Below are 22,314 nucleotides of genomic sequence, written 5' to 3'. Positions count from 1 at the left end.
GCACTTCTTGCCTACAACACCCTGCGGCTCGAGGGCTTGCGCAGTTACTACTCGTTGCTCCAGTATCTCCCAGCTGCCACGCCGCCATGCTGCTCTCGTTTCATGATATGCTTGGTCATCGCCAAAGGACTCCGAGAGTCTGGGGACCCCGACGCTACTGGCTCAAGGGGCAACGAGCCCAGGACTAGGCCACCTGGATGGTGGATTCTGGATTCTGGATTCAGATGGAGGGGACAAGGGACTCGGACTCCTCTCGGGTGCGATGGCACCACGGGTTCGAGTTGCTGATCTGCCTGGTACGGTCTAGCTTCCGACAGAGAGTTTGATACATTCCTTGAACACAGCACATACCGTACATACATCAGTTGGCACCTGCTGTCCAACGTTCCTGGGAGCCAATATATTAATTGATACGTGAGTCTCCCGCTTTTCACCTCGTAAGGCGCCCAAGGATCCCAAGGATTCCACGACTTCTGGAACATGGTGTCTCCCAGGGGGCCCCGTGGCCAATGGCCAAGAACACATGCAGCCAATAATGGTCCTAGAAGAAGCCTCCAGAGTCCTTCCATTCAGCTTCCATTGTCCATTACCCATTACCCAGGAATCTCGGAATCCAAGGTCCCGTCAATCTTACTCCGTTCCGCACTACTCCAACGCCCTAATGCCTGGAATCCTCGATCGTCGCCGATCATTTGCCGCGTTTATTCTGTGTAAAGAGCTGCCGTAAGTCATGGCCATACTCGACTACTACAAGTACCTACCAATAGTGAAATCGGGCAAGTGGAGTAGCATTATTGCTTCCCCGAAACCCGGGGCTTCACCGACACCTGAGAAAGGCCATCCCCAGCGCGGAGCAGTCGGCAAACTCTTGGTACATACTCTAAAACCAACGCCCTCCTCGTGCCGGATAAAACCGAACAATATCGGATGGGAGGCATGGTGCTTGGGTGGCTATATGTGCTTGATATTTAATATATCTGCAGGTGACCCCATTAACCTTTCACAGTTGCTTTCCCAAACAAACCCAAACCAAACCCAAGGAACGATTCGCCCCTGATCAACCAATCTTGAAAACGGCTAGGAGCTGTCGAAGCCCCCTCGAAACCTACAATGACATTACCTGAAGGGTCTACTAAGGCTCTATTGTTATTATTGCAGAAGTGATACATACTGTGCTCTGTCCTCTGTACGACGTATATAGTACTGCATAGCGTACATGTAGCAAGAGTACAAGAGTGGGCATGATCGTCCGTGATCTAAGCCTTTAGGGGGGGGCTCAATACTACGTATAGCAGCTACACAGTTCCCAGCTTCTACACCAACAGCCAATTGCAATGATGAACAGCTTCCCCGCGGAATGACAGTAAAGCGCTCGCTTTCATTTATGCCCAGATTTTCATATACAGAGTATCAAACGATGCCGGATTCAAACACGCCCACCTGAGCTATAACGCACGCCATAAACGGCTTATGGCCTACAAAAGTGAGATACCGGTATGTCGGGGCAGTTGTTCTAGTAATACAGGGCTTCATACGTAGCACAAGGAAAATGCCTTGATTCTGTTAGGGACTACTGGTTTGTGCAACCTCCCTTAGTTTATGCAAATTATACTACACAACTTTAAATTTTAAGCGAACTTCCGTGTGCACTCGACATCCTCAAGTCATGTGTGTGGCTTGTTACCAAACAACAACAACAACAACAATATACTTACGTGATTAACGTCACTTTAATGATGCGTGGATTTTCTCTATCGGAAGGGGTTCTTCCAAAATGAACAAATCACAGAAGAATATGTCAACCGATTAGGAGAAGTGAATATTTAGTAGCCTCTCTGTTAAGAGTCTGTCATGTAGGAAACCTAGAACCCGTTCCCTAACACGTGCTAATTCCGTACCAGCGACCGTCTTTAATCCCAATCACTTCGTCTGAATCGCTGGAAACAATCTTGAGGTCTAAAGCATGGTCCACAGCTATAAAGTGCAAAGCAGCCTGGACAGTTCGTGAGTCAACAGGGACTAGCTATATATATGCCCATCATGCCGCCCGGGAACTATAGAGTCATTGATTTGACGGGAGACTCTGAAGATGATGAAAGTCCTCCACAGGCGAATGGGCGTAATACCCCCGTTATTCAGGTTTCCGATGATGGTGACCTACCCGCACGTGGCCCGCGGAAACAAACTGGACCTTCTGCGTCGAAATCTTTACCATCCCATACCAGGAGACGTCTCTCCCCACGATCCTTCGAGAATGCTATAAGGAACACACGTAGGCCTTATCAGTCTCCAATACCCGTGGCTGGGAAAACTGCCTCAGCGCCTCGTCCATCAGGTGTGGATATTAACACTCCGAACCCAACAAGTGCTCGGGACCCTCCAGAAAAAATCAAAGGTCCCATGGCATCTCCTAGATCAGCGCCTCGAGATTCTCAGTCTATTGGGGCTACCCATAGCAGCTCCGGTCGACGAATACAAGCTTCACCACGATTGATGTCAAAGAAGGGTGGACCAATACTCACGAGGCGCCGGCAATCCTCCAAGGGCACTGACGAGCGATCGAACGTAAATTCAGAAGCCGAGGAGATTGAGGGACTCATAGAAGAGGAGGACAGTCGACTCCTTGAGAATACACCTTCAAAGCCCTTATCACAGAGCTGCGAAAGCCCTAGGACAAGGCCAGGCATCTCTACAAGATCCACCAACAAGGGATCTCAAAACCCGGTACCGTCAGCGAAGGAGCTAGAAGAATCTCTTCGCCGGTGTCATCGAGACATGAGGGATACACATGCTACGACCGTGAGGTATCTCTTGCATGACGCTAAGGAAGCTAATCGTACTACGGATCAATTCTGCGATAGCAAATCGCCATTTGAGTCGCTAAAGACAATCCAGGTCAAACCCGGGAGCGCCCTTCCAAATGGAGCAGTTTCACAGAGTCTTGAATCCTTTGTAAGTACCTCTTCTCTCTTTATAAATTGATAGTAACTAGGATAAAATAGGTCCTAAAAGATCGGAGCAGTAGCAACAATAGCAAGCTCTCAAAAGCCCCGCGGAGCGTCCTTGTTGGAAAGCCGTTCAAAAGCGATGTCCCGCGCGTTCCGAAATATACATCGCTTACAATAGTTAGGCGAAACGTTTACTCTGCGGATGATGAGGAACTCAGATTTAGCCCGTATTGGGAGTATATTGATAGTACGCCTGAAAAGCTGCAAAGCGAGCTAGAGTCTGTATACTCGCAAAAGGCTCGTGATGAGAGTAGGTCTAGGGAGCACAAGTCGCAGCTCTATTCTCACTTGGACTTCTGGCTTGAGAATTTGAACATTGGTATCTCGAGACGGATTCTCCAGCAATATCTACTCCAGCAGGATAGCGAGTTGATGGCAAGGTACAGAAAGAGGCTTCCTAGATCGTTTGAGCGCCCGTTGGGCAAAGACATACAAGAAAAGGCAGCGGGATTCTCGAAGGCGTTTAAGCCCGTGTTTGGACTTGAAATTCGGGACGTTTTGCTATCTAAAGATCGCCTAGAAGATATGACTGAACTTGTCAGAGGCTCAACTCGAAGAAGCCTTGAGCAACCGCCTACCAAAACACCTATTGATGTCTTGGAAACTTATGCTAGCCTTACCTGCCTGATTTGTTCGGCGGTTGATTGCCAAACTCACGGGGATTACACCTGGGAGCGAATTCACGACGGCGACGAAGATTTAGAAAATTCAGACGCCGAAGAAGGCTCTCCGAAAGAAAAGCAGGTTCTACAGCGGTACACGATACAACCGGAGGATCTACTGCGAAAGTACGAGGAGAGAATGTCCAAAAACAAAGATGAAACACAATCTGATGGGAGACGTCCGAAGGCCTGCTCTCCAAACTGCTATTCAGTGCAAAGATCTCTGCACGGTGATAATTACGAGTGGCCTGAGAATCTTAAGAATGACCTTCGACAACTCCTTATTTGCATGACCGATACAGGACGTCGACCCTGCGATATTTCATTTTCTCTAGACGTGCCTTGCTGGCAAGTCTTTCGTGAGATCCAGTTATATGAAAAGAGGCCTCAGCGTAGAGCCTCCGAGCAGCCTATATATGACCGGGCGAAGCGTCCAGAGTGGTACGATAACAGACGAAAAGCCCTGAAAGGGGACTGGTCAGGTGTGACAGAGGCACATCTGCTACATACAAGGGGCCAAGCAAATCCAGTAAGACAACGCTATTCTTTTTATATAGTACTTGTGGATAGCTAACCATTGTAGTGTGCACATCCTGGCCCATGCACGTCCAAATGCCCATGTGTAGTCGCAGATATCCTCTGTGAGAGCATGTGTAGCTGTCCTGACGACTGCCCACGCCGGTTTACAGGGTGCTCCTGTGCATCTTCCTCGGGAAAGTCTTGCATCTCCGATACCTGTATATGCATACAGATGAATCGCGAGTGTGGTCCAGAGTGCTCCACCTGTGGAGCGGTTCCTCGGCTCGACCCCATAGTTAGGTACGACGATGATCTGTTTGCTACTGGCTGCCAAAATGTGGCTATTCAACGGGGCGTGGGGAAGAGACTTGTCATGGGCGAAAGTCAATTAGAAGGCACCGGGTATGGCTTATACACCGCTGAGGCTGTTCAGAAGGGCTGCTTCCTTAGCGAGTATACAGGCGAGGTAGGAGTCGCTCTGTTAATCATCCTCGGCCCAGACCATTGCTAACTAAACCGGGTAGGTTATTTCACGTGGCGAAGGCGACCGTCGGGGAGTTATCTATGACCAGAAATTACTCTCTTTCCTCTTTGATCTGAATAGCGAAAAGACGATCGATGGAGCACGGTTGGGAAATAAAGCCCGCTTTATGAACCACGCAGATAAGGAAAAGGACGGTCTTAACTGTGCTGCGAACATCTGCCTTGTCAATGGCGAGCACCGCATTAAGTTCATCGCCCTCCGAGACATCGACGCAGGTGAAGAGCTTCTTTTTGATTACGGCCAAGCGTTTGCCAAAAAGCATGGCCTGACCAAGAAGCTGCCCAAGATAAGGGAGGGCGCGAAGAAAGGTGTGGTCGTCGGTGCTGAGGCCTTGGACGCCCTGGACGGAATTGACTCCAGTCAGCGGGTGGCGAGAGGCAAGATGACAGCTATTCGAGGTGGTCATGGTAGTTCCAGTAGAGGGAAGAAGGACAAGGCGAGGAAGAGCGCCCCTACTAAAGGAAAGGAGACTGAAATGGACGCGGAGCCCCCTATGGACGGGGTGCCCTTAGAGGAAGATGACGAAGAGGATGATTATGAAGAGGCCGAGGATGAAGACGAGAGTGAGGAGGACGACTCAGAGGATGAAGTGAGGAGCCGGAGACCGAAAAGAATGCGAATGAGACCGCTGAGGTACACGAGATAATTGATTTTATCTGCAGCAGATAGAGGAATGAGACCTTTTACAATATATATGACCAACTTCAGATGTACCCTTCAAATCCATACTACTAAACCCAACTAAGCACCAACCTAGCTAGGTTTATGCATCCGGCTATTCGTGCTGAGTATCTAGATAGCTACTTGGGCCCCTATTTGCTGAAAAAGGCTTGGGAAGTGCTGGATAAGGAAATCCTAGGGCGCCAAAGATGATATAGATGGAATGTTTACCTTCTAGAACTATTGAGAGGTGGTTATTTGAATGCCCTCTATCTTCAATGAGAGGAGGCTATAACTTTCAATTAGCTACTTCAAAAGACGGGGTAGGCACGGCTATCGATTCAGCTAATGCGACTCAAACACGCAGCAGACATCGGGAGTTTAGAAGGCATATCCGATTTCGTAGATTGCAAATCAAGGCCTCCAGATGAAAAGAAATTGGCGGTGGTCATTTGGGAGATCAGATACACACCAAATATCGGCAAGCTTTGCAAACAAGGCACCAGCGGGACAAGGCTCCTGTGGACGCAAAAGGATGCATGATAACATAATATTCTATCTATATCCTTCTCTTGCCAGAACGGCGTAGAACCCTTTCATAGGCTTATATATAGCTCCGGGACCTGACCTGCTTGGCTTAGGACCGGATTTAGGCGGGCTACATACTGCGCCAACAACATCCTCGTTGCTACCCTGGCTGGATATGTATTTCCTTCCCCTCTCTTCTCAGTCTATCTCTATCTTGTCCGGAGCTCCGCCCACCCCCTTGAACCCGTGTATTACACCGCTGCAAAGCCAGGGCAGTCAACCATGCTCGGCGGCTCTTCCCCTGCCGGGCTTCCTTGGAGAACGCACGGCTGGCACATAAAACTTATCTCCGCTCTATTGGCTGATGCCAATTACCTATTTCCTTTCATCTGGCTGGCAAACTCCTCAACTTCGATTTTCGTGATGCATCCCCCGGGGATGGCGACCAGACCCAGATACCGACTGGCCATATCCACCGTGACGGGTTCTGCCCCTTGCTCTACGTGCTTTGGCGGGGGAGGGATGCGGTATTCGAAGGTTTGGCCGAGGATGATGTTGCGATCCTGGGGAATAAAATATTTTGTTAGCAGTGTTCTTTCTTGGGAATGGAATAGGGTCGAGGGGTGACGGACGGAATCTGTTGCTTTGAATTGACCGAGGAACATGCGTGAGTCGGAGGTTGTAATACGAAGGTTCTTGTTGAGGAGAGACTTGAGGTAGTCTTCGGATTGCGATTTCTCCATCTTGGGGACTGAATATGGGATTTGGAATGTGGATATTATAGGAGGTTGATACTTGTAGTTGAATGTTGTTGTTGTGGGCAGTGGTAAGTTCTTACTGTACAGGGGTCAGTATATCTGGCGATAAGATACCTAGGTACCTAGTACCTAGGTAGATAAGCAGTGTAGCCTAATGCAGTAGCTCGGGTCATCATCATGATACCTTCAAGTCAGCATCAACAAGTGACGAGGATAACAATGGCAATGTTGAAGCCCTGAGATTCACGTTTTATTTTCTCGGGCTTAGTAAAATCACATAGTCTGAAGAACAGAAGCCAGAGTGGGCTTGCGACACCATGTGTGCCTACCTTCGCCACCTCCCTCCAACGCTGTCGACATCAACGACTTGAGCTTCTCATTCACATTAATACGTCTCTAGAATCCCAGAATGGGTGTTACCGGTCTCTGGCCCATCCTACAGCCCTGCGCACGACCGACTCCCCTCCCGACCCTCAATCGTAAGCGCCTCGCCGTGGACGCGTCCATCTGGATCTACCAATTTCTCAAAGCTGTCCGCGACAAGGAAGGCAATGCGCTTCGCAACTCCCACATCGTGGGGTTCTTTAGGAGGATATGCAAGCTGCTGTTCTTTGGGATCAAGCCAGTGTTTGTATTCGATGGCGGAGCGCCGGCTCTGAAGAGGCAGACGATACAGGGGCGCAAGCGGAGAAGGGAGGGTAGGAGAGAGGATGCGCTCAGGACGGCAGGGAAGTTGCTTGCTGTGCAGTTGCAGAAGAGGGGTGAAGAAGAGGCCGAGAGGAGGAAGAAGGAACGAGAACGAGCAAAGCAGGGCCTGAGACCCCTTGCTGAGGACCAAGACGCGGTCACAGCGGACCAGCCGCTGGTGTATGTGGAGGAGATGGGTATGGATGCACAGCAACGGGCTCAAACTCGCAAATTCAAGAAGACGGATGCGTATCATCTTCCGGAACTGGATCATGGCATCGAAGATATGGGCCAGCCTAATGATCCTAGGATTATGAGCGCCGCAGAACTTGAAGAATATGCTAGGCAGTTTCACAATGGCGAAGATGTCAACTTATACGATTTCAGCAAAATTGATTTCAATGGCGAGTTCTTTATGAGTTTGCCTGCTGTCGATCGATATAATATCTTGAATGCGGCGCGGTTGAGGAGCAGATTGCGCATGGGGTTGAGTAAGGAGCAGCTAGATGAGATGTTTCCAGACCGCATGGCATTTAGCAGGTTCCAGATTGACAGGGTTAGGGAAAGAAACGAGTTGACGCAGAGACTAATGCATCTGAGTGGGATGAATACTGAAAGTGGAATGATGGGCGTGGGGAGTGGAAGAATTGCAGGAGAAAGGGATAGAGAGTATGTGCTGGTTAAGAACGATGGCGTGGAGGGCGGATGGGCTTTGGGCGTTGTAAGCACGGACAGATCAGTCGGCGAGAGGAATAAACCCATCGACGTTGAGGAATGGGACAAGAAGCCCCAAGGGGAAGAGGAAGATGAAGAATCTGAAGACGAGTTTGAAGATGTCCCTGTGGAGGGTCTAAATCGGCTGCCGAAGATTAAAGGCGACCCACCTAGGCATTTAACCTACGGTGATTTTCAAGCACAAGAAGTGGCTGATCAAAGACGAGAATTATATGCTTCAAGAAATGCCGCACCTTCGGCGTCACCTATAGATCCAACAGAACAAGATACGTTGTTCGTAGATGAGCAGGCGGGCGGGCCTTCAACTGCCGCCGGGCGCCATTTCAACGAAGAGGAAGACGATCTCAACCGTGCTATTGCGCTGTCGCTTCAGAAAGACCACGAGTCCGAAGAACTGGATGAAGAGGAACACCTCAATAGGGCCATTGCTCTTTCCTTACAAAAGAACCATGGCAATGAATCAGAATCGGATGGGAACGCCGAGTTTGGGGATACTGCACTGCCAGAATATGAGCAAAGAGCTGTCCAAGCCCCTAAGCCACTTACCAGCTCTAGCGGGAGAATGGTCGCACACATTGTGAACAACAGAGCCAATGCAGCTGTTCCAAAACCAAGGGCGGCAAGCATAAGCAGTGATAGTGACATGGATCTGCAGTCCGCACTGGCGAAAGCCAGAAGGGAGAAAGCCCCAGAACACAAACGACGTCAACCCGCTCCTATCGCTCCTAACACGAAGAACCCTTTCGATGGCCCGCTACCGTTTGAACGGATCGAGTTTAGAACTTCAATTTTCGGTAAGAGAAATCATCAACCGGGGAAGTCGGCTGGCCTGATTGAATCTAATGATGAGGATCTCGCGGGTGGTTTTGCTGGTGAGGAGGAGGAGGAAACCTCCAGACCTTTGCCTCCATGGCTGGCAGGCAATGGCGATATCAGATCGCAAGTTCAGGAGCAGCAGAAAATAGATAAGGAGGTCAATGCGGAAGACCAAGAGACAGCAGCTGAAGAAGAGCGAGTTTTTAGACGGGATAATGCGCCCATCGAAATTCAATCGTCTGACGATGATAGTGATGTGGAAATAATTGATGCATTTCCCCTAGCTACGACAGTCACCAATGAGCTGGTGGGGCTTGGAGAGGATTTACGTACACATTCGGCGTCAAATGTCCAGGAAAATATACAATCGTCAGTGAAGCAAGAATCCGCTCTCGAAGAGATCAGAGAAGCTGCACATGAGAAATCGGATAAAGAAGTTGTCGATTGGTCCGAGAGTGACTATGGAGATACCTCTATAATGCCAACAAAAGCAATGGATATGCCAACCGATGCTATCTCATCAAGATCGAAATCTGCGTCACCGGAATTTGAAGATGTCGAAGTGCCCCTACTAAACGGAGCGCCCGAAACCCACCCTCTCATCACAGAAACTAGTCCAAGCCCGCTATTTGAGGATGTCGACTTTCCGGACGCAACAACCGCATCCCCACAGGACGCGGATTCTATCTCTCGCCTACCGATCGAAGACTCTGTGGACCAGCAGCAGGCTGATCGGATCGGAGATGATGTCGACTTTGATGATTTTAGCGACCCAGATGACGAAGAACTTCTCGCTCAGCTAGCCATGGAAGCAGAGGAACACGCCCGCTTTGCCAGCACCCTGAACAACAAATCAGAACGGGAAAACCAAGTTGCCTACGAGGAGGAACTCAAGACGCTACGAAGTCAACAAAAGAAGGACCGGCGAGACGCAGATGAAGTATCACTTATCATGGTCACTGAATGTCAAGCCCTACTCCGCCTCTTTGGCATCCCTTACATCACAGCTCCCATGGAAGCCGAAGCACAATGCGCAGAACTCGTACGCTTAGGGCTCGTCGATGGTGTAGTGACGGACGACTCAGATATCTTCTTATTCGGCGGAACGCGAGTGTACAAGAACATGTTCAACAGCAACAAATTCGTTGAATGCTACCTGGCATCAGACATTGAGAAAGAACTCTCCCTCTCTCGCGACCCGCTCATCTCCATTGCCCAACTCCTAGGCTCAGATTACACAGACGGCCTTCCAGGAGTCGGCCCTGTCACAGCAGTCGAAATACTCTCCGAGTTCCCGAACCCCAGCACCGGCCTCGAAGAATTCAAAGCCTGGTGGTCGTCAATCCAGACCCCTCTGGCGCCACCCCTATCTACCGAGCGCACTGTCTTTCGCAAGAAATTCCGTCGCTCTCACGCAACAAAGCTCTTCCTCCCATCGACTTTCCCCTCGCCCGCTGTTGCAGAAGCATATCTGCATGCCGATGTTGACTCCACTCCCGAGCCCTTCCAATGGGGTGTCCCGGATTTGGACCGTCTGCGTGATTTCCTAATGGCGACTGTTGGATGGACATCTGAGCGTACGGATGAAGTTCTCGTCCCTGTGATAAGGGACATGAATCGTAGGGCGGTGGAGGGCACCCAGGCTAATATTACGAGGTTTTTTGAAGGTGCTGTAGGTGCCGGTGTGAGGGAGACTACTGGCGGAAAGGAGAAAGGGAGTAAGAGAATGAAGGATGCAGTTGATAGGTTGAAGTCTCGGAAGCAACGCGGTGGGGAGATTGGAGCGTTGTCCGAGACTGTCGCTGATAAGGCTACGAAGTGGGTAAAGAAGCATAGCAAGGAGACAGAGAAGGGAGCTAAGCAGAAAGGGAATGGGAAAGCGAAAAAAAGGAATACTGCGCCTGCTACTCTTAATGATGATTCTGTCTCTGATGCGGATGTTGATGAGGAAGAATTGGAAGCACCGCCCCCGCGCAAAAAGCAGCGGAGGTCGAAATTTTAAATAGCCACAACGATCTAATTGAGTACTATACAAAGCCATACTCAGACATTCATGTACATGTAGAGATGGGTGGATACTATTTACCAAATAATCCATACTCGCTTAACAAGCCTGTTACTTTCGCCACTTATGTTTAGTTGGGCACTTAATATGCACACAAGATTTTACATACGTAACTGGCGTGCTAATACTTCTGTTCAAATCACCCAGAACAATTATCGGTGCTTGTATGTCGCTTTGCTTACTTGCTCTATCTTTATCTATCGGATCAAAACGCTTACATTAGTATAGGTGCGATTGATAAGAAGTTTGCTTATTAAGTTACATATATATATCTTCCACTGTGTCTACGTGTGCTTTTGTTAACAAAATAGGGCGAAGAGTAATGGGTAAATCCAGGAAGACAGGGAATGAAGACAAAGATTGGCAATATAAATAGTATTATAGGATATGGGCTGGTGGGTGCAGGACATCATTATTTGCATGCACTGGAGAAAAGGCTCAGCGATTATATATTTCAAGGTCTGATACAGTTCTAAAGTTCCTCAGTTCTTGGTTTCCCTCCGTTTCCCCATGTTAAAACAGATTTCTCGTCTCTCGTCTCTCATCAATAATAAATAAAACTTAAAAAGTAAAACTTAAAACATAAAACATAAACATTAAGCATTAAACATTAAACATTAAAGGAATAATACTGGCCCATGAAATCCCTGTTGCTCTGTTATCTCATCACGACCGTAATTACCCTTAGTGGTATCATTGGCGATCATCACGTATAAAGTATGCTTTTTGTTCTTAGAATCAGGAAGACCAATAGATGACGATAGCTGTGAGCAAATGGAGGGGCATGGGGATAGGGGCATACCGGTCTAATCTTCATCTCACCAATTTGGGGATTCCCTGACATCCCCCCCTGTTGTGAGATGGGCACTGGATGGTACACACCTCCAGACCCCGCCACTCTACTACCACTATTCCCGCCTACCGCCCACAAACTCGACGCACCTACATTACTTTGGGGCGTCCAATTCTGCGCAAAGGTTGCCGGTGGAGGATAATTAGGCAACAAAATAAGCGGGGCTGGGCGTAAAAGATCTATTAGGGGGTTGGCTAGATGGTGCTGGGTCTGGCAAATAGGTTGCATGGCGTCGACTCGGATGATTTGAGAGCGGATTTCTGGTTTAAACACTACGATGGTGGAGTAGAGTTTCCGGGGGCCGAGAAACTCGGTGTTGGCACGGGTAAGGAATGTACTGTGTTTCCTGGTTAGAAAGGAAATTTGAGGATTCTGAAAGCTGGATTCCCGGTTTGTTGAAGATAAAGAAGGGTGGCACTTACTGTGCAACTGATGGCGTGGATTTTGATAGATTGATGGCTGCATTGATGAGTTCCAAGGGAGATTGGGCATCTAATGCACCGATGTTGACGGCATCAACGTAAGGTACGGACTACAATGCGTTGTTAGGCTGCGTTTAGGAACAACGAATATGTTGTGGAAGATTTACCATGCTTTGTTGACTAAGAATATCCAAGAAATTCTGAAACCTTCTTTGATCAATGCCGCATGGTTGCAATGAGGGTGCATACGCTCGTATCCATCCACATCTTATACCTCCCATGTCCTGCTGTGGTATGAAAATAGGGGTTTGCAATCGACCTATGGGAGTCCTAGATTGAGCTGGATAATGTTACTTGATGTCCCGAAGAGCGTCGAGGGAATAGAATCCAGTGAAAGTGCCATACCGTTCCCAGATGATACCAGATTGGGCGAACTCGATTCACCAGAGGTATCACCACTAGCTATATCAGACTCCAACTTCTCAGAGAGCATTTGCTGGTAATCTGCATATTTCTGTAGCTCTTGGAAGAACTTTTCTTCTTTATCGGTTCCTTCTTCGACGGAGACAGGTCCTGCTTGTCGCGAGAGTATTGTCAGTCATGAATGATCAGAAGATACGATATAATGGTTGGCATACCTAAGTATGTATTTTCTTGGAGATTGTAATAGCTACCCATCCCTTCGTTAGCGTTTGACGCTGGTTGCTTGCCCGCCATCCTCATTGCATATCCCGATCACTTGGTTTATGATTCCAACACTGCCGTCTTATTTACTTTAGAGTAGATGGGACGGTAGTCGTGGGGACTGGAATATGTTCTAGTGGCATTAAATATAATAGCTTTAGGCAGACAAGTAGGGCGCGCGAACTATGGTAATATCTTTAAAGTACTAGTCACTAGTGATGACAAACTACCTCTACTGAGCCGTAGAGCATTCTACCCTTATTAATAAACCGTATAAAATCTAGAGGTTATTCCTACACTCAGAGCTCCACATCGCGACGCTATCATGATAAATGTGGAGACCCTTCCTATCGTACACCCACCAATCGCTCAGTTCATGGCGGGGCAACTCTGCCATAGAGGAGAGGGAGGATGTAAACGGTGAAACCGTGAATGGGTAGGATACGGGTTAGGATTCGAATAGCATAAACGGCAACGGCGCAGACGAGGAAGTGTCATCTCTCAGGCATTCAAAATAAAATAAAATCGGTAAATAATAGTATTTAAAAGTAATGCCGAGAGTGAAGCACACCGGGGGGCCATAAGCTTATGGCAGTAAAATCCAGAGTTTTGGCTCTCAATGGCAACAGTTACGCGTTAGGAAACCATGTCACAGCGCCGCCTAGCCGGTACACCATCCGTGAAGTGAAAAACGAGCTAACTTAGTGAAGCTATCTCGTAGCTGCTGATCGGAGGGCCCCTGTATTGGGGGCCGAAAGCATCTGGCTTCCTTCGTGGAGTCGCTTTTGGACAGCTGTGAGCAAATCCTTTGTTATGCGACAGGACGTCATCCTCGTGGATTTGCGGCACTCCAACACTGCAATCTCGATGACTCCGAGATGCAGGGTTTGTGATCAGAATCTCGATCACTAAACGCAAATAAATTGTGGCTGTTCGAGCGGCTCAATCCCAGATCCTTATAGAAGATTGCAGAGGTCACACAAGATGCGCGGGTATCTCCGTAAGCTACCTTCCTGTCCATATTACACCGATGACGGGTTTAAGCTTAAATTACCTCCTGTTCCTTCTGATATGGTCGATCTTTTGGTAATAGAAGATAATTCTCCCAACAGTAAATCAGAGGCCCCCTAAATCCGGGTTCTCGGCCGACGTCGTCCTCGCGTGATCTGCAGCCCAGCCCGATTCACAGAGCAGGATACCTCGTACAGAGACAGAATTAGTAGATGATCTTGATTCTTACCAAGCAATTCGATTGTACATGGGAGAAATAGGCGAATGGATATGTAAAGGTGAGTCGGGGACCAAGGTTTTCAGATGTCTCCGAAGGAAGCGGCGCGAGGGGCCACGGCCAGCCGCATTTTACCTCGCAACCCAATAATAACAACAGAGCCAACGGAGTAGTGTCGCCTTCCTGTATCCGGGCTACCCGAGTTAGTCGAGGCCCTCTGTCGTACCGGAGGTACGAGTACTAAAGGTCGTACACCCATGCGTTATACAAAGTGATAAACTCACAGACTCATCCAACCTGTTTGGGCACGGTTGCGGCGCAAGCTGCAACGTAGGGGCAAAGTATACTCGCGTACAATATGATTCACGGCCTTGGGAAGGGAAAACGGTAGCCTTCAGCTATGTGCCGACTCGGACGCTAGATTCGAACGATCATTGGCATGTAAGGGGGAGTGTGTTTGTTTTGTTGTTGTTGCTGGTGTGCTTGGTACCTACCTTACCGAAGGTAAACAACCTATGTTGACATTGTTGAGCAACCAAGAGTCTTGGGGAAGTCAATTTAAGGATATTACATAAGGCCAGCTTGACAGCATGCTAACCCAACTTATAAATAGAACCTGAGCAGAGAGTGGGGGCCTTCCTGGCACCGATCGCTTTCTCCGTGCTCCGTTCCTCGCACACGTGGCCCTACTCGTATAAAGCGCTTTGTACTGTACTGTACTGTACTCCGTACTGTACCCCAACTGTCCTCTGTACGTACAACGCACTTTGGCCGCGCACCGCTGACGTGCATGCCGGTTGCTGATCTGAAGCTTTTCCCGACAGAACACAGAGTTCGGGACCGGCTGTCCCAGAGACCCGGACCGGATACGTGGCGGCAGGGGCCGCCTTGCGCTGGAAGCTGATTGGCTCGTCCACCCCGTGGAAGCCGTGCCCCATTTTCTGGTTCGCGCACGTGATATCAATCCTTCCCGGAGTAAATCCATCTCCGGCAACAGGAGCGTTCTCTCCACGCCATCGATCTGGTTGCCTGGGAGGAAGAGAGCGTGATTCCACGCCGGCCACCGCACGTCGTCCTTCAGTAATTTCAATTTCAATTTCAATTTCGATCTCAATTTCAATCTCAGTTTCAAGCTCAATTTCAATCTCAACATAGCCTCAGGAACAGCCCCCTCTGCTCCTGTCATGATTCCTAAGAGTTCCAACCCGCCTTTTCCGTGGATGTCCAATTTGCCCCGTGGCGATGCAAACCAACTCCCGATTGGACCGCGCGCAACCTGAGCTCAATTAAGTTGCAGCGCCGCACGGCGACATCCAGTCCAGCCTTGCAATACGAACTCAGAGCCTGCCACGGTTCGCCGCCCTGGCCGAAGGGCATCTCGCAGAGTCTCATGGTGGTTGCTGCTGGCATGGTGCTGGATGCGTAGTAAACGCCGCCGCTGATCCCCAATCGGGCCTCTTGGGACGGCCTAGTGCTCTTGTGTCTTCCTAAATCCTAATCCTAATCCTAAAGCAGTGGCTGCGTAATTACGAAGGAGCCAGAGAATAGTGAAAGAACCACTCGCGTAGGTACGAAGTACTGTACATTTACTGGCCTCCTCCCTCGCTGAACACCAACGCCTCAACAGGCCAAACAAGCCTTGGAACAAACGCCCGACGCCTCCTGCCCCCACTGCGAGCTGTTTCAGACTCTGTGATAGACGTCGCTCCCATAACGATCTAGATAAGCTTATTTCCGGCACCCGCTGCCCTCCTGCAGCATAGCCTTATGTTGCCCAAACCTCCGCGGTGCCCGTCCTGGAGCCGGATGCAGTATATACATCGCCCAACTGTCCACTCCCCTGCGATCGATCAACCTAATTAATACTGTGTCTTACGAGTACGACCTGCCTTCTTCTTTGGTCTCCCGCCCCCGCATTCGTAGTTGATTCTGTCCCGCGCTGGTGCTCTGAAAGATGGTATACTGTGGGAAACCAAGCAAATCGTGCGCAGAATGTCGTTTGAGGAGGACGAAGGTTAGCCCCCTCGCCAGCGGGTTCAACAAGAACTGTGCTGTGTAACTTGCTCGGCCATGGAACTAACGGCTGCAGTGCGATATGCTAAGGCCTTCGTGCTCCCAGTGCATCAGGGCACGTCGCGTGTGCAGAGGATATCGAGATCCGGGCGACCTCATGTTTCGCGACGAGTCTCAAGGCCTCATAGCAAAGGCGCGACGCGGGAAAACCTCGCAGCGCTCGGCCTCAGCTAGTGATGGAGCTGCTTCCCGTCAAAAGCCGCCCAGATCGGCAAATGAGGGGCAGTCAAATGTTTTTGCTTCGGTGCCCGTGGGTTTGACTACATCCCCAGAGGATCAAGCAACGACCTTTTTCTTCCAAAACTATGTCCCCGGCCGGAACGAGTTTCGGTGTGGGAGTTTTCAGTATCTACAAGATATGTACCACCAAGAAAAAATAGGACAGGCTGTGGCCGATTTGGTTGTATCAGTAGGCATCGCCGGTCTTTCAAACTTCTGGAAGGCGCCCCAGTTTATGGCCACGGCCAAGATGAAGTACACCTCCGCCTTACGGCTTTTGAGTTCGCACTTGCGGAACGTCAACGAAGCGAAGGCCGACCAGACCTTTGCGGCCGTTATGCTACTGGTCTTATACGAGGTAAACCCATCCGCCAACATGCTAGGTTAGGACAAATGATAGAGCGCTGATAAATAGCAGACGAACGGATGCCATAGCCGGCGGGCCACGGAAACTGGAATGGAACATACGCTGGGAGCGTCGGCTCTTATGCAACTCCGAGGGAAGAAGCAATTACGGACGAAAATAGGACGAGAACTATTTATTCATTATAGATCTCAAGCGGTAAGTAACCACGTCTTGAATTTGCATCCTTCCCTAATGATAGCAGATTTCAAACTGCATCCAGAGGAATTCCCGTGTCCCAAGTTTCATCACCGAATGGAACGAGGCTCTGAACACGACGGAGCCCATTGAAGCCGCAGCGGACTCTATTGCGCAAATGTACATGAAATATGCCGATCTCCGCAGGGAAATGGGCCCAACGGATGGCTTTAGCAACCCCGAGAATATCATCTCCAGGTGTTTAGCCCTCAATGCTGAATGCGAACAATGGGTCGAGAGCTGCCCCCTACAATACGCACATCAAACTGTAAAGGTGAACGCCCCGTCAGAAGAGGTCTTCCGCGACGAATACCACGTCTATTCAAGTCCCTGGATTGCGATGACCTGGAATAATTTCCGTGCTCTTCGGATATGCATCCACGATCTTCTCCGTAAATATTTGAAGCATTTTTATCAGCTACACCCAGTTGGAATGCTCTTCCATGACCCTAATTTCTTCCGGAGACAGACATTAGTGTCGGAGGAAATTATCCTTAAATGCTCGACGGATATCTGCTCCAGTGTGCCGTACTTTCTCGGCTTCCAACCCGACCTAGGCGCAGTGCGCCCCATGCCGGGAGCATTTAAAGGTAACCTGCTTCTTTGGCCGTTGTATAACGCAGGCTGCATGGATGTTATACCGAATCATCAGCGCAACTGGGTGGTCGGCAGACTCCGATATATATCGGAAGTTATGCTAATTCGACAAGCAACTCCCTTGGTCAATGTTCTTACCGAAATGGCTATTGCCGGAGCATGGGATGATCTAAGATGCAACACAGGCGAAGATAATGTGCTCGAAAATGGCGGTCCTGCAGCAGTGCAGACGACCACCGAGCAGGTTCAATCACCACCACTTTATACCATACATGACAGCCTCGTTCTGCGAAGTCAGAGTCAAGAATATCAGGATACGAGATTCCCAGACCCGCTTGAGCAGACTCTATCATATTCGCCCCCCATGCAGCAACAGCCCGTATATCAGCTATCGACATATCAGAATCGCCCCAACGATTTCCAGTCTAGTGTGTCTGATCGCCATATTTTCAATCAGACAAGGGGTATGGCAATGTCGGGGGATTTTGAGAGTGGGAATTGGTAGCGTGATAGGGGTACTGGCTTAGAGATGCTTAGAGACGATAGACGGAATTGACTAATGCATTTGATGGGTTATGAACGGGATAGGGGGATGTGATACGGCGTTGGGCAATCTATACGGGCGGAATCCAAATTTGATGGGGGAATGAGATGTACATTTAGAACATTGTAAGATCTTACCGTTATATATATATAACATACGTAGGGACATAAACATATACATTAAATTATTAACACTTCTTATCGCTATATTCTACCGAGGAATAGAATTAAGAGCCTTAGGCGTGAAAATACTAGCGACCCTTGCTATAAACAAAACTGCCATCTATTTATATAATAGAGTAGAAATATTTATATAAAATCAGCGTAATATTGTCCCAACAATACACGCCTTTCATACTTTGTGATTGTATCGGCTTAGATTGCTAACACCCATCTCCAAATCGCACAATAACTAAAGAGATACTACCGCCCATATCAGGATCTCACGGAAGCCGTTTCTATCTCCATCATTGAGCCCTCACCCAGTTCGTCTCCCCTATTAAACTGAAGGTTTCCCACCTAATACCCTCCCCCCACACATCCTTATCCCCCTTCGTCCCATTTTTCTCTTGCACAACCCCGGCCCAGCCTCTAATCAACTCCCTCCAATAACAAACCTCCGCCCCCTCGCTCAAGTAGCCCTTCTTAGCTATAAGCTCCCTCTGCCGATCTGCAATTCCCTTCGCGATATGATCGTTTTGCCGTAACCAGTCGATTGTTTGTTCCAGGTCGGACCAGTCGTGCTTGACAAATACGATATTTGCTTCAGAAGGAGAGTAGGAGTTTGGCCAGCGCTGCTGATCTTTGGGAGTAGGAGGGGAGGTGGAGATAGAGAGGGAGGAGGAGAAGAGAGGTTTTAGGAGGTGGGTTGTGTGTAGGAGGTAGGTTAGTGGTGGGGTGATGATCACGGAGGCGCAGGATTGGTGGAAAGGGAGGCGACCGGAGTAGGTTACGCCCTGGGAGTTATTAGTCTGTTTGCTCTGAAATGCCTGTTTACTCTTCTTTCCCGCCGGTCCTTCTTAAGATATTGGATAGATGAAACAGCTAAGATCAAGAAAACAACAAAAACGAGTTGGAGGTAGACTTACTTCCGTGTAAATAATGTATTTATACCGACAGAAATCTTCGACCTCAATCGAATTCTCAGCCATGACCCCATTAGTCTTCCACTTCATATCCTGCACATCTGCCCACTCCTTCCCCTTGGTAACCTGCAACAACATCGGTCTTAAATTTAAGTTCCCCACAGAATTAAACCACGCCGTTCCTCTCCAGACGACTTTATTAATCTTCTCCACCCAAAAGATGCTTTTCTCGACGTCGTCAATCTTTGAAAGCGCCTGGTCCATGGTACCAATGAAGGGTTTCGGCCAAGACCAGAAACTGAAGTGTGGCATTACCCAGTAGTTGCCTTTTATGTTGGGGTCATTGGAGCGGGAGAAGGACCAGGTGTTTTGACGGGGGTTGTCTATTACTGAGAAGGAAAAGACTGTGTCAGGAAGGGGAGTGGGGGACGTTATGAGGGCGCGGTGGAGTTGGTGAAGGACAGCATTACGTTCCTATGGAATAGCCCCCTATGTTGGTTGCTGTTCTCTGAATCAAGAGTTGGGGTAACGGGTAGGAGGAACGTACATATAGCATCATGCGTGACGGACGCCATTCAGCAGAAATGACATAAAGCTACAAAAAACAACCCAATGTTAGTTTTCTCTCTCTATTCAACTAGTCTCGTTGCTTAACCCACGCAATCCCACACATTTGCACTTCATCCAGTATACACTTACCTTCCCATCCTTAATCCTCCCCTCTACAATCCCCTGGTAATCATCCGCCAACTTCTTCAAATCAAAAGGTCCCCTCGCAACGCTTTGGTCAATCTCTTGCATTAAGCCTGGGAACGTTGCTCGACATTGCAGCTCGCTCAAGGATAAATTATTCTTGGTATCTTCCGAGGGGTTCCGAGCCGCGAAAAGCTTGAACGGGCTGAGCAAATAGCTGGATAGGAAGGATAGCTTAGATAGTATAAATACTACTATGAGGACTGGGATGAGGACCCGAACGAACTTCTGCGGTAGGCGTCGGGATCGAACCGCCATTGTGAAATTTGGGAGGGGAGGATAGGTTTCTCATCTCATTTCATCGCGAATCAATAATATATCACAAGATGCTTAGACAGCGCACTATAATTTTGAACAGAACAATCAAAGAGAGAAAAGGGGTCGCGTTCTGGGAGACCACGCGATGTGATGCGACACAGGCGACAGCGGGGCCGAACAGCCTAATATACAGCAAATCAGAAGTCATGTTTGCGATGATGCCACGTTAGAGTAGACATCATAGATACAATATATGAAGAAAGAAGTGAAGCAAATAAGGTTTATAGAACCGTATATTAGAGTTGACCCTCTGTTTAGCTTTGTTCAAAGTTATTTTTCTTATCAGCGGGATTATAGAGTCAGATAGGGGTGGAATTTTCAAGGGGGGAGGGGTAGGCACGTGATACTAACTCCCCCCTTTAAATCTTTTCGCGGAATTAGAACAGAAAGAACAAATTGAAATATCCTATCTTAACAAATATTAAATATGATTACTATTACAGGTTTGCAAAGAATACTCTAGAGTAGAAGCACTTACAAGATGCTGCCTATTTAAAAAGACTAAACTAAGACGAAAAGGAAACTATTCGCGTTATCACGGATGCAAGTTACGCTGAAGAGTGCCTTACGGTCAAGGATCTCTCTATTCGACTATAAATGTAGGTGCGAAGATATTAAGCTAAAGAGAGAAGAACAGCAAGTCTGACTTTTATAGATAAATAGGTGCCTACCTACCTAGGTAGGTATATGCTGTCTTGTAGATCACGTGGTGGGTCACATGCAGAATCACGGGATTGGTAAACACGTGTTGGCCCGAGCTCTGGTTAAGCTACAAAAAGGAGATCTACCAATGTACCTAGGTAGCTCGTGAACTGCAAAGAATAAAGCATGGCGAGCTACAATAGTGTCTAAGGCGGCTAGAAATTTTACTCGCCATAAAGGCCTTTTAGTCCGATAGAGCTACATCGGAGGAATAAAACTCCGGCCCGAACCGAATGGAGGCCCCTCCTTTGGGTCTCTCCATCCATCCTTTGCCCTCTTCAAGCCTGCCAGCCAGCCTTCCTCCATAAATGCCAACCTTTACTATTATCGAAATATAAGCTAAAATGGACGGTAATCCAACTCGAGTAATTATCCGCGCCCATCTCAAGGATATTCCAGGAGACGCACCAACTTGTGTCTACTGTCTCGGGGGCGACTTTTGCAAACAGGTCTTCTCGCCCGCTGAATACTACAGTGCAGCCAGGAGGTTACGACGCTCTACATATCCTGCCAAAAATTGATTTGGATAAAGATATATCTAAATGGTTCCTTTACGACTTTAATGATATGGGGCGAGTAGATAACGACGGACTCTCAAGGCGTGAAGCTACTGTCGGCTTGCAAGACTGCTTGATTTATTGTAGCTACTTTCCTGCTGTGCTGGCCACCGCCCGTGATTGCTCCCCAACGTAATCCCACCTACCAAGATGATCAGAATCGGCCGTGAACTGTCAGGCCCTAAGAACAATCCAATATCAAATCGCTTTTGCTTTCGCCCACTTGGAAAAGTATTTAGAATAGTAGGGCAGTGATGGAAATATGACGAGTTCGATCCAGCCAAGTTGATCTACTTCCTCGCAAAGTATTGCTGGAGGACTTTCAAAAATTGGAGCGGTGAATCGTTCTATTAAAGCTATGGACAACATGGGCCTATGCTCAATTTATACCCAAACTATCCCCAGACCTCTTTAGCTTTCTCCGCCTTCATAGCCCGTTTTCTCTTCCTAATACCTCTCATATCAACCAGTTTCTCAATGCCCAACTCTCTCCGCAGCTAATCCACTTTCCTCTCCAACTTCTCCCCGCAATAAACGTTAATAACTTCCTTAGTCCCCAACCCATTCTTAATATCCAAAGACCTATGTATTAAAAACGAATCTCGTCCTCTACGCGAGCTTCCCTACCGTAACCGCAACAACACTCTATCCCCGCATGTCAACGTATTCGCAAATTCAAAGGAGTTTATAGCAACCT

At 48.6% G+C, this 22,314-nt stretch overlaps 6 protein-coding genes across 6 annotated transcripts; 3 read left to right on the top strand and 3 right to left on the bottom strand.

Moving 5' to 3' along the window:
• Positions 1 to 2,040: 2,040 nt before the first annotated feature.
• Positions 2,041 to 5,379, top strand: BP5553_09906 (uncharacterized protein; the record flags this gene model as incomplete). Its single annotated transcript, XM_032018529.1, has 4 exons — positions 2,041 to 2,952; positions 3,003 to 4,199; positions 4,254 to 4,655; positions 4,714 to 5,379. 4 exons carry the CDS (start codon positions 2,041 to 2,043, stop codon positions 5,377 to 5,379), a joined length of 3,177 nt encoding a protein of 1,058 aa, XP_031865366.1.
• Positions 5,380 to 6,292: 913 nt separating this feature from the next.
• BP5553_09905 (uncharacterized protein) lies at positions 6,293 to 6,664 on the bottom strand (the record flags this gene model as incomplete). Its single annotated transcript, XM_032018528.1, has 2 exons — positions 6,293 to 6,484; positions 6,554 to 6,664. The coding sequence occupies 2 exons, from the start codon at positions 6,662 to 6,664 to the stop codon at positions 6,293 to 6,295; spliced, it is 303 nt and encodes a 100-aa protein (XP_031865365.1).
• Positions 6,665 to 7,088: 424 nt separating this feature from the next.
• On the top strand, positions 7,089 to 10,919 carry BP5553_09904 (uncharacterized protein; the record flags this gene model as incomplete). The annotated part of the gene is made up of 1 exon (XM_032018527.1): positions 7,089 to 10,919. The coding sequence occupies one exon, from the start codon at positions 7,089 to 7,091 to the stop codon at positions 10,917 to 10,919; it is 3,831 nt and encodes a 1,276-aa protein (XP_031865364.1).
• A 680-nt stretch (positions 10,920 to 11,599) lies between these two features.
• BP5553_09903 (uncharacterized protein) lies at positions 11,600 to 12,974 on the bottom strand (the record flags this gene model as incomplete). The annotated part of the gene is made up of 6 exons (XM_032018526.1): positions 11,600 to 11,704; positions 11,785 to 12,172; positions 12,258 to 12,367; positions 12,425 to 12,576; positions 12,663 to 12,830; positions 12,896 to 12,974. 6 exons carry the CDS (start codon positions 12,972 to 12,974, stop codon positions 11,600 to 11,602), a joined length of 1,002 nt encoding a protein of 333 aa, XP_031865363.1.
• Positions 12,975 to 16,339: 3,365 nt separating this feature from the next.
• Positions 16,340 to 18,164, top strand: BP5553_09902 (uncharacterized protein; the record flags this gene model as incomplete). Its single annotated transcript, XM_032018525.1, has 3 exons — positions 16,340 to 16,819; positions 16,880 to 17,023; positions 17,070 to 18,164. The coding sequence occupies 3 exons, from the start codon at positions 16,340 to 16,342 to the stop codon at positions 18,162 to 18,164; spliced, it is 1,719 nt and encodes a 572-aa protein (XP_031865362.1).
• Positions 18,165 to 18,669: 505 nt separating this feature from the next.
• Positions 18,670 to 20,298, bottom strand: BP5553_09901 (Uncharacterized protein; the record flags this gene model as incomplete). Its single annotated transcript, XM_032018524.1, has 5 exons — positions 18,670 to 19,158; positions 19,291 to 19,761; positions 19,835 to 19,882; positions 19,987 to 20,197; positions 20,267 to 20,298. 5 exons carry the CDS (start codon positions 20,296 to 20,298, stop codon positions 18,670 to 18,672), a joined length of 1,251 nt encoding a protein of 416 aa, XP_031865361.1.
• Between the last annotated feature and the right edge of the window lie 2,016 nt (positions 20,299 to 22,314).

Source organism: Venustampulla echinocandica, assembly GCF_003357145.1.
Source record: "Venustampulla echinocandica strain BP 5553 chromosome Unknown scaffold_12, whole genome shotgun sequence".
Taxonomy (NCBI): Eukaryota; Fungi; Ascomycota; class Leotiomycetes; order Helotiales; family Pleuroascaceae; genus Venustampulla; species Venustampulla echinocandica.
Note: the sequence above shows the minus strand (reverse complement) of the source record. Positions and strands in the feature narration are given on the sequence as shown.